The sequence below is a fragment of the Anastrepha obliqua genome, chromosome 3 (assembly GCF_027943255.1).
Source record: "Anastrepha obliqua isolate idAnaObli1 chromosome 3, idAnaObli1_1.0, whole genome shotgun sequence".
In the NCBI taxonomy this organism is placed as follows: domain Eukaryota; kingdom Metazoa; phylum Arthropoda; class Insecta; order Diptera; family Tephritidae; genus Anastrepha; species Anastrepha obliqua.
In genome coordinates, this window is record NC_072894.1 from 74,804,677 (window position 1) to 74,821,465 (window position 16,789).

The 16,789-nt window shown below is 36.3% G+C and overlaps 1 protein-coding gene across 2 annotated transcripts in view; it reads right to left on the reverse strand.

Annotated features, from left to right (window-relative positions):
- Window positions 1–7,192: 7,192 nt before the first annotated feature.
- The window catches only part of LOC129240213 (zinc finger MIZ domain-containing protein 2), a 91,414-nt gene continuing 81,817 nt past the window's right edge, over window positions 7,193–16,789 (reverse strand). For both annotated transcript variants that reach the window (XM_054875860.1, XM_054875861.1), the window contains exons 4-12: window positions 15,699–16,399; window positions 15,399–15,517; window positions 15,153–15,285; window positions 14,838–15,051; window positions 14,392–14,726; window positions 13,692–14,297; window positions 13,512–13,629; window positions 13,053–13,412; window positions 7,193–10,697 (exon numbers count right to left, since the gene is read on the reverse strand). In XM_054875860.1, the coding sequence (XP_054731835.1) occupies window positions 10,566–10,697; window positions 13,053–13,412; window positions 13,512–13,629; window positions 13,692–14,297; window positions 14,392–14,726; window positions 14,838–15,051; window positions 15,153–15,285; window positions 15,399–15,517; window positions 15,699–16,399 (2,718 nt within the window). In that variant the 3' untranslated portion in view covers window positions 7,193–10,565. The remainder of the gene's footprint in view (window positions 10,698–13,052; window positions 13,413–13,511; window positions 13,630–13,691; window positions 14,298–14,391; window positions 14,727–14,837; window positions 15,052–15,152; window positions 15,286–15,398; window positions 15,518–15,698; window positions 16,400–16,789) is intronic.

Sequence of the window (16,789 nt, forward strand, 5' to 3'; positions counted from 1 at the left end):
TTACATATCCTATAGCGTCGTATTAGCAACAACGTATTATCTCAGTTGTGCGTCGGTTTTTATGTGGTTAACATCGTGAAGTTCTCTAGAAAAGTGTCATATTTCGTTTTGTGACAATATTAATAAAAGGTAAATTCACTTTTATATCTCTTTCTCTATCGTGTATATTGCATTATTTTAAGATATGACGTTGTGCATGTGAAAATTTGAGTGAATTCCTGTAGTGTTTTTGAGTGTTATGACGTTTTTGCAGAAAATAATAATTTTTATTTCAGTACTATTTTGTCTTGAAACACTATTACAAATAAGATGTATTAGTGAAGCAATAGTGTATTAAAGAACTATTCACTGTTATGACATTCTTGCACTAAATATTTTTTAAGTATAAATTATTTGCTATGAATCATTTCCATTTATGTCAGTATTGTTGTCATTTTCAGTCAAAAAATAATGGAAACTAATTCTCGATCCGCCAAAATGGTGGGAATGGCTTTAAAAAAACATGATGGAAAGGGTAAAGAATGCCAGATAAAAAGTACATCAACAGTGAATTTTGTTGAAATGAAATCAGACTCATTAAGCTCGAGCTCATTTTCTGAGGATGATGATGATTCCGTATGTGATACCACATAAATTCCACCCGATATTGTCAGTAAGAGTAACAGTCACTGCGAACCAAATTCAACATCAGACAGTTCTGAGGCTAACACAACCGGTGTCGAAACTCCGATGATTTTAACGAGTCCACGAAAACGAATTCAAGGTGGCAAATAATATCATTAAAAAGAAATGAAGGATATTACAATGACAAGAGCATTTTATACAAAACCTCAGATAGCGGACCGCAAAAAAAAAGATCTGCTGGAATTGATACAGAAAAATCACATTCCTAAGTATTATAGATCTTTTTACGAGCAATTGTAATCCTTATTCAATTCATTTTTTTATTTAAAATGAATATTATTTTTTACGTGAATGCTTCTTTATTTTTGTACCTGAAGTAATATGTTAATTTTTATGTTACAATAAAATATGCAATGAATGCAATAAATTTTATTTAATATCCATATTTTTTTTCTCTTATAATGTTTAGTAAGGTGCAAATATAATACAGTCACAAGTCAGAATTTGCAATAGGTTTTCAGCTATAAAACTTTTTGTTATTTGCAGTAACGTCACAATTTTAATTATGTCAGACCATAAAACCTATTTTTGCAGCAACAACGTCATAAGAAAAACTCGGAGTACTTTTGAAGCTACAGAAAAAAGTCCATTATACATTTCAACCTTTAATTTACATATACGTCTTAACCAGATGCTATTTCAGCAAATTTGGGCATAATCTTCTTTTCATATACAATTTTAATATATGTATATAAAACCATTTAAAAACTGAAAATGCGTCTCCTGTAAAATCACAATTTTTGAGTTATGACGACGTTGCAGCAAATGAGCGATATGTATATATGTTGTGTGTATGTACATATGTGCCGCGCCACAGAAAAACATACGGTAAAATTTCTCAAGAAATCCAGCGCGCATTCATAGGCACAGCGCACATTCATAGGCACAGCATTGCATGTACAGTAGGGCGGGTCGATTTAAAAATCGCTCATTGCTCTATGAAAATCGTATTTTAGGGATCAAAATAAGAAACTTTGCCGAAGGAACCATACCTCTAAAACGAATTCTGATGTCCCCCAATTTAAAAATATCACCATTTTTGGCCTTTACATGAAAAAATCAGCTAAATGGCTATGTTTTTTCTTTATTTTTATTTATTTATAATATTATCTATTTTTTCTCTTAAGAAATTTATTTAGTCAGAACATATGTAAATGAATGAATGTGAGTTATAGAAAAGAAACTAAAAAGTTCGACCCATATTGGGGGACATCAGAAATCGTTTTAGAGGTATGGTTCCTTCGGCAAAATTTCTTATTCTGATCCCTAGAATATGATTTTCACAGAGCAATGGGCGATTTTTTTGCCTTCCCACAAATCGACCCGGCCTAATGTACAGTAACCTTGAACAGGCAGCTGCCGTTGTCGAGCATTTAGAAACATATATTTACATACATATATGGGTGCAAACATATTTACGGAGCCGCGGGCACTCGACTTGACAAAAATTGAATATTGGCAAATAATTCTACGCGAAATATTCCAATATTGACTATTCTCGAATTGTCGAGAAAATTAGCATATGGGCAGCTCGTTTTATGAATAAAAGTACTTGCTCTTAGAACTATGAGCTCGAATTTATAAATCAATTTTTTGATGATGAGTTTTTGTTGCACAGTACAATAGTTGAAACTGTTCGGCGCCGCCGCGACTGTTCAGCGCTATGGCAACTAGGATGATGGCCGCTACGCCTGCGCCTATTCATGCATTTTGTTCTTGTAGTCGCTAGGCATAGAATTTTAGCTTTGGACGACATACGCATTTACAGGAATAAAGTGGCCACAGGCCACTGTGTGTGCGGTTGTATGTAGATGCATATGTGTATATTAATAAGCATTGTTTTGCTGGAAGTTCAGAACACAAATATGTATGTACGTACATAGGCTAGGCCATAGTATAGCACACATACATATGTATAAAAAATTCAAACCAAGCGTCCTACGAATGTTTGCGTGTATGTTAGTACGTCTGTGTATTATACGCGTTACGACGCTCATAATAGCAACCGCGTGTGCTGTATTGCGTCCGTATTTTTATATTCGTAAATATTTTCATTTTTAAATATTTACCGCAATTATGCCGAAAAATAATGCAGAAAAGTGTCGTGAATACCGACAGAAAAAAAACAACAATTGACGCGGTATTTCAAAGATATGTTGACCACATCGAAACCAAAGCATTTGTATCATATTGTAGCTATCATAAGCCACTCGTATCATTTGTTGAAATTGAAAACATTGAGGATGAATAATAATAAAATGAAGAAAATAAAATATGAACTTTATAGCAATATTATAATGAACCTATAATTATCCCGCCCCTAATGCTGCTTTCGTCTCATTCTCTCTCAGTTTGTTTTACGGAAGGTTTCACTTCTATCGCGTCTAACCGTTAGACTGGTATTTTTTTTTTAAGTTTTTTTCCACATTTTTTAAAATCCAGCTGTAACGAAACTGCGAGAGAATACCGCATGACCGATGGTGCTTTACTGCTCATTGTGGCTAATTTTGAAAGACAGCAATAAGTTTGTTGATAAAAAGCATCGTTTGGAATTCGCAAAAAGTATGGCCGTGATTGAAGGATATAACCTTCTTTTTGAACGCACATACATTGAAAGTCAGTGGTTTGATCCTGAATATGTTTGCTCAATGTGCACTACTACAATTAAAAAATGGAAATATGAAAAACACGACACGCGGCTTTTACCGATAACGATTCCGATGGTTTGGCATTATCAGAAGATCCACAAGCAGGAAGATTGCTACTTTTGTCAGATTAACGTCACAGGTCATCACTACAAAACTCGTGACCGTATAAAGTATGCGAATGTTACAACTATTTATCTCCAAACCAGTTTTACGAAAAATCCAAGACGAGCAAATTTCAACAAAGAAGACAGAAAATTCTTCTGAATCTAGTGACAGAAATTTAAATGCAGATAGTGTAGATAGACCTTATATTCCAATTGGAGCAACTTTAAATGAACGCCATTTAGTATCAAATGAAGACTTTCGTGATCTTGTACGAGATTTAGGACTATCGTCAAGACAAACAGAAATTCTCGGGTCCAGATTAAAGCAGTGGAATCTTGTGGAAAATGGATTCAAAGCGACATTTGCACGAGACAAGGATGTAACATTCTTTGAACAACTTTTCAAAGCTGACGATGTCGACCATAAACGTGTACCTATATTGCACGGACCCAGATGAATTGTTTTTCTGCCTCAATCACGCACACCGACCAGATTGACCCCTCTCCCACTGGACCCATCCCGTCGAAACAGTATGTTTCCTGGGCCTACCTCTAGATGAGCTAGACGAAGACGACCGGTGATATGCCCGACCCTGGCGGGGCTACTATTACTGTTAACAAACAAACAAACCAGATTGGATAGGTTGACATTGCAAACTAATCAAAATGGCTTCCTTTTGCAATGCAGAAAAGCAGCACAATGGGTTCGATTGTCTCACATTGTGTACGGTTGGATTGATTTCGATAACATTAGGTTAGGTAAGGTTTAGTTAGGTAATACTAAGTCAGATTCATAATCCGGATAAGTCAGAAAATTGCAGAAGTAAGTCAGCAAATTGCGTTAATTTTTGCATTATTTTTTTTTTTGACGTTATAATATTCTCCTACGGATGCATTGGGTGTGCTCCTGAACATACCACCGCTTCCAATTCTAATTGAAAGGGAAGCTCGCTCGAGTGCCTTAAGACTAAAAGGTATATCTGAACTTAAAAGTGGGGATATGAAAGGACATTTAAAGATCTTAGAAGACTTCCTACATAGTCCCATTCTTCATAGGGATGATATACTATCACCCGAACCAATACTCTTCAGGAACTTCCAAGTTATAATTAATGAACGAACAGACTGGAGAATTAACTCTATCACTTTCAAACCTGGCTCCCAGCTATGGTTTACTGATGGGTCCAAATTGGAAAATGGTAGAACAGGGGCAGGAATCAATGGACCCAAATTCAAAAAATCGATTCCGATGGGATCGTACCCAACAATATTCCAGGCAGAAATACATGCCATTGAAATATGTGTGAGAGAATGCCTTAGAAGGAAAATGAGAGGTACTCACATCTACATACTTTCAGATAGCCAAACGGCTCTAAAAGCCCTTCTATCAATGGTAAATGATTGCCTAAACCTCCTAAACACGTTAGGAAACCTCAACATAGTAACACTATGTTGGATTCCGGGACATGAAGGACAGGAGGGAAATGAAATGGCTGACGGCCTTGCGAAATAAGGAGCAAATATGCAACTTACTGGTCCTGAGCCTTTCTGTGGACTGACAAAAGGCCACATTAATGAATTCCTTAAGAAATGGGAAGAAAACTTGCCGCACACTGGCTAAACTGTGCCGGTCAGCGTCAAGCCAAACTATTCCTATGTCCCAACAAAGGAATATCTGACAAACTTCTCTCACTAAACAGAGTAGATCTGCGTCTTTTAACCGGATACCTTACAGGTCACTGCAGCCTGAGGTACCATCTAAATAATATTGGTCTATCCGAGCCCAATGTCTGCCGCTTTTGCGAAATGGACATAGAAAGCTCAGAACATGTGCTTTATGAATGTCCTGCGTTGGGCAGACAAAGACTTCACCACCTTGGTGGTATCGTAGTATCTCCATGCAATCTTTGGAACAACAAACCCAAAACTGTGCTAAAATTTCTAAAAAGCCTAAAACTCTAGGGTTTCAAAATAGGCCTTTCACAATAGATCAGCTCTGGTCGCAGTGCGTAAAAAGGCCTTCTAATAATAATAATAATATTCTCCTACGGTCTCTGTTCAACTCGAGAATGTTCTGTTGTTATTTTATTTCTACAAAAACGTTCTTCACTTGGAAAATTTCTTATCAATTTTGATGAGCATTATGCTTGCTAGATTCGGAGTGGACACAGGTATGAGTAAATATACTTAATTATACACGTATTTCGCGAATAATAACAGAGAACCGCAATCAATTTGCAAATACGAAAGTAATGAACAAAACTTTCAGTTTATGATTTTTCAAAAAAATCCGTTACTTTGACACATTTTGATCGATTTTTGAAATTAAATGCTTTTTACATTCGGAAAAGACGCAGCTTAAGACTTTCTACTAATAAATAAACCCTTCATTTCAATATTATCGACAACATCTAGTTAAACTCGCAAAAATTGGAAAAATTGACTATAATTTAAGCTTTGTGTTGAAAAATCAGTGGTTAGTTTTGCTTAGCGTGAAAAATAAAAGACATACGTCAGAAGGACTAACATTTACCTCAACAAAACTGTTTCAAGATTAGAAATCGGGTAATTTGCCTGGTCAGAGTATGAAAGTTTGAAAAAAGAAAACGAAAATTTGACAGAGACAAGAAAACACCATAAGATAGTTTTTACTTACCCTTCTCTGATAACAAAAATACACAACCGCATTTTGAGTACTTATTTTTCGTAATTCTTTTATTCTCTTTCCAAACTTATATCGGCTCGTATTCTCCGCAATAATCAACACGTGCAACTGATCATCACTCACTTATGCTAAAATTTAAATTATGCTTGTATATTTATTTTAAATATGTACACAATTTTTTTTTTTGTTTTTATATTTTTATTTATCTCTTATTTTGCCATTACTTCCTTTGCTTAACCAGTAATTTTGTTTTCCTCTTTTTAACATAAATTTTGTAAATCGGCATTTTGCTCGAAATCTGTGCATTTTTATTTAGAATAAAAATCACATTTTCGCATTTTATTAACTTGCTTTTAATTAAATTTAATTTAATCTTTAATTTTTTTTTTTTGGATTTTTATAGTTTTTTATTTGTATATATTTTTTAATGTTTATTCTTTTAATTTGCTGCTACATACATTCATATCCGGAATTGTTTTTATAAAGCAGATATTAAACGTGCTAAGTTTGATGTAGCCATATTTAAACCAAATAATAATTGTAGCTAAAATTATTTGATTTATTTTTTCATATTTTTTTATGCAATTGCTATTCATTTTTTTTTTACTTTATTTTACAAGTACATTGAAACCACTACTAAATTTTTAGTTAAATCTTTTGAGTGCATTTTTGTTACTTAATTTTTATTTTATATTCTATATGTTTATGTATATTTTTTTTAATTATATTTTTTTATATAATATTTGAATCTCCGATTAAACGTCATCTTGCTCCGTGTCAGGAAAAAAGCTAAGATTTATTTAACTACAGTAGATAAATTAAGTATGCATCCATACATACAGCGTTTTTGTTTTTCATTGTGAGTTGAATTTTTTTTACTACTATTTGCAAAGCATATTTTTTGGCTTTTTCTCATTGATTTTAGTGTGAAATCTGATGCGTTTAGTACAACGAAAGGCTAAGAGTTTTTATTAACAAAATTGTAAGTCCAATATTTCTGCATGTTAAAACTGTAAAATATTTTAATATATTCTAAAAACTAAATAAAGGTATATATAATATATTAATATTTCACTTTTTAATGAGTGGAACTTGTGAAAAACGCGCTTTTAAATATAGCCTTATTGCCAATATATTTTGATAAATTCGGATTATGAGTTATCAACAATTTTCAAAATACTTTGTGTAGTATCAAAAATGAAAAAAAAACGCTTCCTTGCTAATTAGCAAAGGCTGACGAAGTTAGAAAGGATTTGCGAGAACGTTTTGCCGAATTAGTAGCTTACCAAATACTAAAATAAGTTGTTTTTTTTTAAATAAAACTGAGAGGTATGTGTCCAAATTGTGCAATTAAATACAAAACTGAGCTGTAACTGCATAAAATTTACTTTTCGAAAATCGTTCAATGGCTTTTACAGTCAAAGTCACTACCGAAGTAAATATTTTTGTGTCAGCCTAAAAATGTCACAAGGACAATCTAAACAAGGTGAAGCTACTGCATCTGCTGACTGCGATTTGCTGCTTTGACTGTCAAAGTGCTCTGTTTATTTGTTATTGCTGTGGTTGTTTACATGCTGTTCGAAACTTTTACATGCAAACCGCCAAATACATGCAATTGTTGCTGTAGCGACTTCACCTTTCATAGATTCGCCTTGATTTGGAGTATCATGCAAATTTTTAGCTTTGTTAATTACGCTGCCCAATTCTATGAACATTGTTTGCCCTGTGTTTTTCTTTATTCTGCATTACAAGTTGCCAATTGGAGTTGAAAATTAATTTAACATTTTTTTAATGGTTTTGTTTTTTTTGTTTTTGTCCTTAACTGCTTACAACGTCTTCTATACTTTGTGCCAGTTTCATTATCGGTAGCGAACAGGTGTCTATGAATGGTCAGTGTTTAGGCAAAAAATAAGTGGAAATGAAAAGAAAAATCACATTTTTTGTTGTTGTTTTTAATACTTTTTTATTTTTGTGTACTTTGTATCAATTTCAATTCTCTTTTTATGTATGCCATCATTTTTTCACACAAAACTATTAATTATTTACAATATTTCGGTTTACTTTTTCATCAAATACACACACAAATACAGGCATGTATGTATGTAAATGGTTTTTAAATACTTTAAACATACTATTTAAGATTTATTACATATTTAGTTTTACTTTGTCACTATAATTTTACTGTTTAATATTTTCTTATGTCATAAATATTTATATATTTTTTTTTCTTTTTAACACCTTAAAATGTTAATTCCATATTGTTTGCATACTTTTTGTTGATGTAGGGATTTTATGATTTTTAAAATTTTTATTTAATTTTTGTTTTTAAATTTTCTTTACTTTAGTTAAATTTTAAAGTTAAATTAAAATAAATTTATATATGTAAGTATGTATGTATATATTATTTATACTTAAGTATAGGATTTTAAGATTTTAGCAATAAAGTTCTCATGTATATATGTATGTGTGAATGCATGTGTGTTTTTGTTATCCTATGCGTGTTCTCTTGGATACTTGTACCTACATATGCGAACACATGCATGCATAACTAAGTATGTTTATGTATGTGTGCATGCAAGTGATGTGTTTATTTGTATACAGATTTTTGTAAGTATGAATGTTTATATCCTTTATGTATATATACACGTTTAATGCTAGAATTAATTAAAAAATATTTATTAAAATTACGCAACAATTAAGCTTTACTTTTTGTGTTTCTTGTTTTTTTGTCACCCACTTTCTCTCTCTCACGCACATGCTCACGATATTTAGAAATTTACTGTAATTAAGCTTACACACATTTAATAAATACAATGCATACATATGTATGTATGTATACATACACACACATTCAAGTATTTATGCATGTAAATGTATTATATATGCCATTCTGCATGGGGTTTGCATATGCATGTTTTTTTTAATATTATTTTATTATACAAGTAAATTAATCAGTTTTTAATAGTTATTTTTATTTTTATTTCTATTTCCTTCTTTTTTTAATTTTACTTTAATACTTTGCACAGTAGAAACATTAAAAAATGGTTGCATTCATCACTTTTCTTCTTCAGCATTTTTTTCATTTTTTGTGTTTGCATACTTTGTTTACAAAAAATATTTAACTCGCCAAAGTTTTCATTGTTTTTGGAGTGTAAAACGATAAAAAAATGTAAAATATTTATTGAATTTATTCAAAAACTATACTTGCACGCGTATGAATATAAAAAATTAAAAACTTAACGCAATCAAAATATCAATTATTTTTTTTTGTTTAAAAAAAATAACTTCGTTTTCGTTGACCTTCGTGCTGTATCAAACTATTTATGTATGTTTGCAAGCCAATGTTTATAAAGCGCTGAATTTTGTACATGTGGAAAATATAACGAAAAAATAATAATATTTTTGTGTATCCTTTACAGTTTAAAATCACATTTCATTGTTTTTGAAAATCGATAACATTAATTGATGCGCGCGAGTTAGCGTTTAATTAAATTTTATGCTTTTGTGTTTAACTACACACCAAAGCGCTCATTGTTGCAGTTGCCAGTGCAAGCTTTATCTCGAATGAAAGCTATTATGACTGAAGCTTTCACAATCTGTGTGCAATTTATACGTATTCTTTATATTTGTATTTCTGTTTGTGTGAGTATGTATGTAAATAGCATCGGAAATTTGGCAAAATTGTGCAGATCCGCTACAACGATCGAACCGAAGTCCTTTCACATACACACATACATATGCAAGTTCGAAGAAACTTTGTAAAATCTTGTTCTGCTCTTAACTTTGCTAACACATTAATAATACTAAGTATATATGTATGTATGATATATACAGCTCAAAAAGTACTACACTATATAAATATTTTTACAAGTGCTTCTGCAGATTTTGACTATTTGTTGGTTCTTTACAATGGATTTTCTGGTGTTTGTTGATTTGAATGATGCCAATGCTGATTATGATGAGATGAGCAGAATGCCTAATGGTCGTGTGATTTTAGAGTTTGTATTGTAAATACATACGCAGACTAAGCGCATTTCTGTCAACTGTTGTCTACTTTATTTGATTAAACTTTGATTTTCACGAAAAAATGTTCAAACATGTTGACTTGGCATAAATTACAGCATTTTTCGTATGCTTCAATTTTGGATTTGTTTGCTCTATTATTTTATTTCGTAGAATCATAAAAGGCTGCTATTCATTACACTTTTGCTTACAATATGGCCAAATGCTTTTGTAACATTTTTGATTATCAACGAAAGTAGACATGCCACGAATTAGTCCGATTTATTTTTTCCTCTATTTTGGATACCCTGTTGATTTTGTGCAGCGGTATGTATTAGTATCGTATTTGATGCTTGCGAGAATAGAGCATTCGCATCCATTTAACGCTTTCGCTTGAGGGTTTGCTTTGTTTTTGTTGTGGTTTCCATTTTATATTTACAATAACTCTTGCAACAGATTATCTCAATCGAATAGTGTTGAAAGTATATCGTCATTATTGTTGTTGTTGCTGGAGCCGCTAGATGGGGGCGTATTCAGATCTGGTTGCGGGTCCAAGTATGAAAGAATTTCCATGGGATCAACATCTGGTAGAAGCTGTAAGAGTAGAATAATAATGAAGAAGGAATTAGTATATAGAATTTTGAAGTAATATTAGGCAACATTTACTTTCGTAATTCTTAAAAGGAAATTTTCATAATCCAAAATCTCATATCAATTCAATGAACGAAACTTCTGTAACTTAACGATCATAAAACTATTGTGAATTGTAGACATCTGACGTAGGCGAATAGAATCATAGGCATATGCTGCCGCTCAGACATGCAAATATAATTTTTTTTGTTTCTGAAATGCTCTTAAATAAACTATGGAACACTGTAGAACCCTTGGTGCAACTTTAAACAATATTTAATTTGAGGCTAAAATACTATCCATGGGCAATTATGAGTTCTTATAAGAAGGCGAAATAAGCATTTATCCCTTTTCAATTTAACTCAACTGAACATTCCAATATTCTGCGCTGCATTCACGACCACTTCGACTTCCTCGCAACAGCATATTTCTCAGACGAAGCTCTAGATGGCCAACCGACTCACTTTCTATGTGATTTTTTTTTACACAATTTTGAAATAACTTACTCATTTTCGTTCTTAGACGAATCTCAAAATAAAAAATTATGTCTTATTAAATAAATTTTTTTCATCTAACAGCAATAAGTACATTTTAGAGCTAACTAAACATAGTTTGCGCATTATTACGGATGGCTCCAGGACCGAGCACGGCGCCGGCTCTGGAGTCTACGTGGAATCCATCGGGACAAAAATGCCCTTTGCTCTTTGAATGCATGGACGCATTGGAATGAATCAAACGGAGGTGTATACTGTTGAAAAAGCGATAAAATTTGTTGTAGAAAACAGATGGAGAGGTGGATCTATATGTGTCTGCAGCGACAGCCAAGCTGCGCTCATGACCTTAGACAGCCCCCCAACCACATCAGGGGTAGTCGAGTCCTGTAAATCCAGGCTGAACTCTGTCGGTAGACATAATAGCCTGATGCTAACATGGGTTCCGGGACACGTGGATAACGAGACCTCTGACTCCTTAGCTAAGAAGGGCCAAAGAAGTTGGCCTCAGAGCCCTATCTGCCACTCCCTACTACAGCCATCGGAGCCACGGTTAGCAAATGGGTTACTACAACCCAGAAGCGAGCTTGGCAGGCTTAAGAGATGCTGCTCTGTCATGTCCGACCACTATCGCAAATCTTCCTGTCATCAATCAGAAGGAACTGCAGACAGCTGGTTGGACTGATGACGGGCCACTTTCTGTGGGCGAAGCACATTGAAAAGGTAGGTATCTCAGATAGTGTACTCTGCACAGCTTGTGAAGAGGAGGATGAGACGGCGGACCACTTCCTGTGCGTCTGCCTCGCCTTCGCTCGAATCAGGTTTGAGGAAGCGACCACCTTGGCTCCGTGGCACCACAAGATCGACTCAGATTTCTTCGGAGGTCAGGTCGATTTAAGGAAATTTAAAGGGAATCCGAGTGCAGTACAAGGGACTTAATTGTGTCTGAGTGCTGCACTTGCTAGTTCTCCCGACAAAAAAAGCGTCTAGCTGAATAGCATGTATTGTACAAGGTGGCGCAAAATTAATCATCCAATTTGGTTTGGAGTGATGGGAATATTTATTTGACCTATAAACTGTATACTGCAGCTGTCTACTTCACAAGTGTCAAAGTGGGATGGGCATATACATAGTTTCTGACATATATCGCACCCTAAATACAAAAGGGTCACAACTCAAAATGTACCATTTGCTCAAATATGAATGAGACGTTATCAATAAAACGGTCCGCGGATGACATATGGCAAAAATAAATTTTTTGTTTTTTGGTAGGACTGTTATAAGCTTACATGGCAAATTTCAGCGTGATATGTCACATAGTTTGTTTTCTGTGCTACTGTAAACAAGTCAAGCTCGAGTGTGGAAAATTTTGAGTTGTGAGCCTTTTGTATTTAGGGTGCGATATGTATACTGATGATAGCATTTTTGGTCCAGTCCGTGCACGCTTGTTATCAAGTAGCGCTGATTGATTTTGTGTTCTAATTTCAATTTGAATTTTTATATTTTTTGTACTCATGGATTGAATTATCACCGGTCATTGGAATTTGTTTTGTAAAAAAATGAATTGTTCTTGTTTTATAAATACCTATGTAATAAAATATATAAATGTAATATGGATTTCATTATTACTTCCTTTGCGCGGTTTTTTTGAATAATTGTTTTTTAGAGTTTTTTATCTTAAGCGATTTTTTAAAGTATATCCCCAAATATACCATGTGTCGCATGTACTTTTTTCACGATTTTTTTGCACGCATTTCTAAGAAACATATCTACCTTGTAAAAACTGAGTTGGTGTACGAACTATAAGTGGAATAAAAGCTACACTTACATTCAAATCCCCAGCACCATCATTGTTGTCCATATTCAATTCCGCATTCAAATCCGTTTCATTGAGATTCGACAGGCCATTGGGCTGGGAGTTTATTAGCGAATTTATGATTTGCTCTTGCTGCGATTGCTGGACTGACTGTTGTGTATGCTGTTGTTGTTGGTGCTGCTGCTGATGTGATTCACTCGCAGCACCTCGATTGGATGCTGGCCCGCCGGGTTGTCCGGGTGTGCCAGGTGTTTGTGGTGAGGAGTTCGAAATATTCGCATTAGGTGTTGAGGGTTCATTATGGGCCGAACTTACACTTGGCGGACCACCGGGTGTCATCGGATGCATTGGTGTGTGCGGCGTGTGTGGCATCTGGTGAAACGAAATCAGAGGGTTAGTATTTATGAGTCAAATAGTGGCATAGAGCAGATTTGTTGAAGTATTTTGATATTTTTGTAATACCATACTCACCTGATCTGTTAAGCTCTTTTCCATGGCGTTAAGCTGGTCAAGAGAATTGCCAGTATCACTTGTATGCTGGTCAGTAACGCCCACATCTCCACCACTATACATATCAAATGGACTGCGACTGTAAAATTATTTAAATATTAGGCTTTAGTATGTCTTCGATCGTTTTGTAGAATAACTTACATTTGGCCAGCGCCAGGTACATTAGGCGTGCCTGCATTCATGTCATGTTGCATGTAGGGACTCATCGCCTGCGAGTTGTCCCATGGTGACATCACTTTTGATTGATCGTCGAAGGTGTTTTCCTGTTTAATACTCGGCACACTGGGACCTCCCATCTGACCGGCCATTTGTCCTACCAGCTGGCCACCCATTTGGCTTGGCATTTGATTACCCATTTGACTTGACATTTGCCCTGGCATCTGACTTCCCATCTGGCCTATCTGACCCTGCATCTGACCTCCCATTTGTCCTGGCATCTGTGCCCCAATTTGGCCTGGCATTTGTGGACCAATTTGCCCCGCCATCTGTCCGCCCATTTGATTCGGTGTTTGACCGACCATTTGACCTGGCATCTGTCCTGGCACTTGACCCACCATTTGTCCCGACATTGGACTGGGCATTTGTGTAGACATCGCGCTAAGCGGTGAGCCTTGATGCATACCTTGCGCCGCACGCCAATTACCGCTCGAATCGATGATTACCTCATCTACATCTGTGCCACTCAGTTTATCCAAAATTACCCAGATATACTGATCGATTTCTAGGCTTTCAGTCAGCGCAGGTTTGCTGAAAAGCAGGCAAATTTGGTAAATTAATGTTTGAAAACAAAAAACATACTCATAAATGAAATAGCCTTTAAAGCACCCATATGAATACTTACTTGCATTCTGGACACCGCCAGGCGCCACGTTCGCAATTCATAAGCAGATATGCTTCCAGATCGAAACACTGGATGTGCTTGCATTCGTGCCCTCGCGCAGGCATTCGTATTCGAGACTTCATGATCGGGCATTTCAATGAGATCTTGGTGCACTTGGTTGCTTCCATATTGCCAGCACCGGTTTCTAGTGGAACGCTGGTTGTTGCACATACCATGAAATTGCGTTTGATTTTGGCAACACAATGGTCCACGGGTAAACAGTTGCGTTTGTGCAGACTCTGCAAAACATGCCGCACGGAGGGTCGATGGACTAGCTGCAGCACGAACAAGTGGGACTGAAATGGAGAAGATGGACAATGAGGCTTGTATGCGTATAACTCGGGAGATTACGAGTATAGTATTGGAGTAAATATTAGTTTGAAAAGCAAAATATGTCCAATACATACACAACAGCAGGAACTAGCGGTAAGTTGCAGAGTATTGCGTCCGGGTTGACACACCGCTTTCAAATATAGCGGTCGCAATGCTTGACCCGTTTTCTCGGAGCGTTCGATCGTGAGAGGTGTGGCATTGGCTGATACCGTTACTGTATGCGGCCAATTTGTGTTCATCTGCCGGTCATCTTGGTGGAAGCATTTCAACTGCAGCTCAAGATCGGAGCTGAAATCGAACAAATACAATAATAATTGGATGATTAGATTTGAAGGGCCACAGAGAACATAATGTACTTTTGGGCGGGAGTGGTTGAGCTGCTTACTTACCGACACATGAGCGTATTGTAGACATTCTGCTTTAAGTGAAATACGTGATTGCTGACGGAGAGATTGTGCAGCAAGCGGAACGGTGGAAGTATGATGCCATCACGTACTGGGAATGTCAGTCGCATCTCATCACCTACAAGTTAATAGATATAGATGTATGCGCGGGGGAAAGACAAAGAGGAAAAGTTTTGCGTTAGAAAACCTCGCTTTATCAGTAGTTAGAATATGGAGCCTATATAGACTTACAGTTGTCCATAATTGGTTTGATGTCTGGATTCGGACTGATGTATGGAACGCTGCAGGCAGGTGTTAATGGCGGCGTTGGATTACCAGGAACTGGGCTGTGTTGGTAATTTTGCTGGAAACTACACAGGGAAAACAGAATTCCATAAAACTTTATAAATTTGCAAGGCAATAACTGGATAAAAAGATATTTGGTAGTTTGACGTACAACTACACAATGGACTGGATGGAAGGTTTACAAAGGTTGAGGATATGAGTGCTAACAGAAATGAAATATCATAATGTCAATTGGTATACACTCACCCTTGATTCTGGTACATCGCACCGGTGTTCGTTAAGGAACCCGGACCAGCCGGACCCATGCCACCACCACCGCCACCACCATTTACGCCTGGATAATATTGATTTTGTTGATGCGCCATTGCGGCACTGTAAGCTCCTGGACCCTGTGGCATACCACGTTGCATTGCACTCACACCACCAGGGCCCATACCACCAGGTCCCATACCTCCTGGACCCATACCACCAGGACCCATACTACTTGGACACATGCCACCAGGACCCATGCCGCCTGGACCCATACTACCAGGACCCATACCGCTGGGTCCCATACCGCCGCCCGGACCCATGCCGACCGGAGCCATAGCATTAGCTCTGGCATAGCCGACCATTGGGCCGCCACGGCCATAGGCGCCCGCTTGCATAGGCACCGGTACACCGCCACCAGCTTGCGGGTGCATCTGTGGACCATAATGTTGCATGCTCATTTGCTGAGGAACATTCTGTAATGACGGATTGCCCATGGAAGCGTAATTGCCGCGTTTCTGCACCGCATGCATCTGTGGCGTGGGATATGGCGCACTACGACGTGCATAACCGCCATTCGCCATGCCTTGCATCTTGGCCATAGGGCCAAGGCCGTTCATTGCCTGTTGTTGCTGTTGGGGTGTAAGCTGTGGGCCGGCACCCATAGTCATATTCTGCATCTGGTTCATAGGATTCATCTGAAACGAGAACAGTTTTTTTAATTTTTTATAATTGAAAAAAAAAAAAACAAAATCAAATAAAAACTAAATTATGATCGCTTTTCCGTTTCTTGTGCTGCGGCAGGACATTCGCGAGGCACGCATATAGCTGCACTATTTTGCATTGCATCTGCACTTTTTGACAAATTCGTGAAATCATAATATCTTTGGGCGCTTAAGATGTTGCGTCAGGGGACTCAGAGGTGGCCACTATCGAAATTAAATTGAGATGTGGGTTCAAGAAATCGCTAGCGTTATTATATAGCTAACTTAAAATTGTATGCATAACAAGTAAGATATTCTTTTACGTTAAGTTAAGAGCAGCACATTTTTTGAAAAATATTGCAGGTGCTTGCAACCTTCATGGGA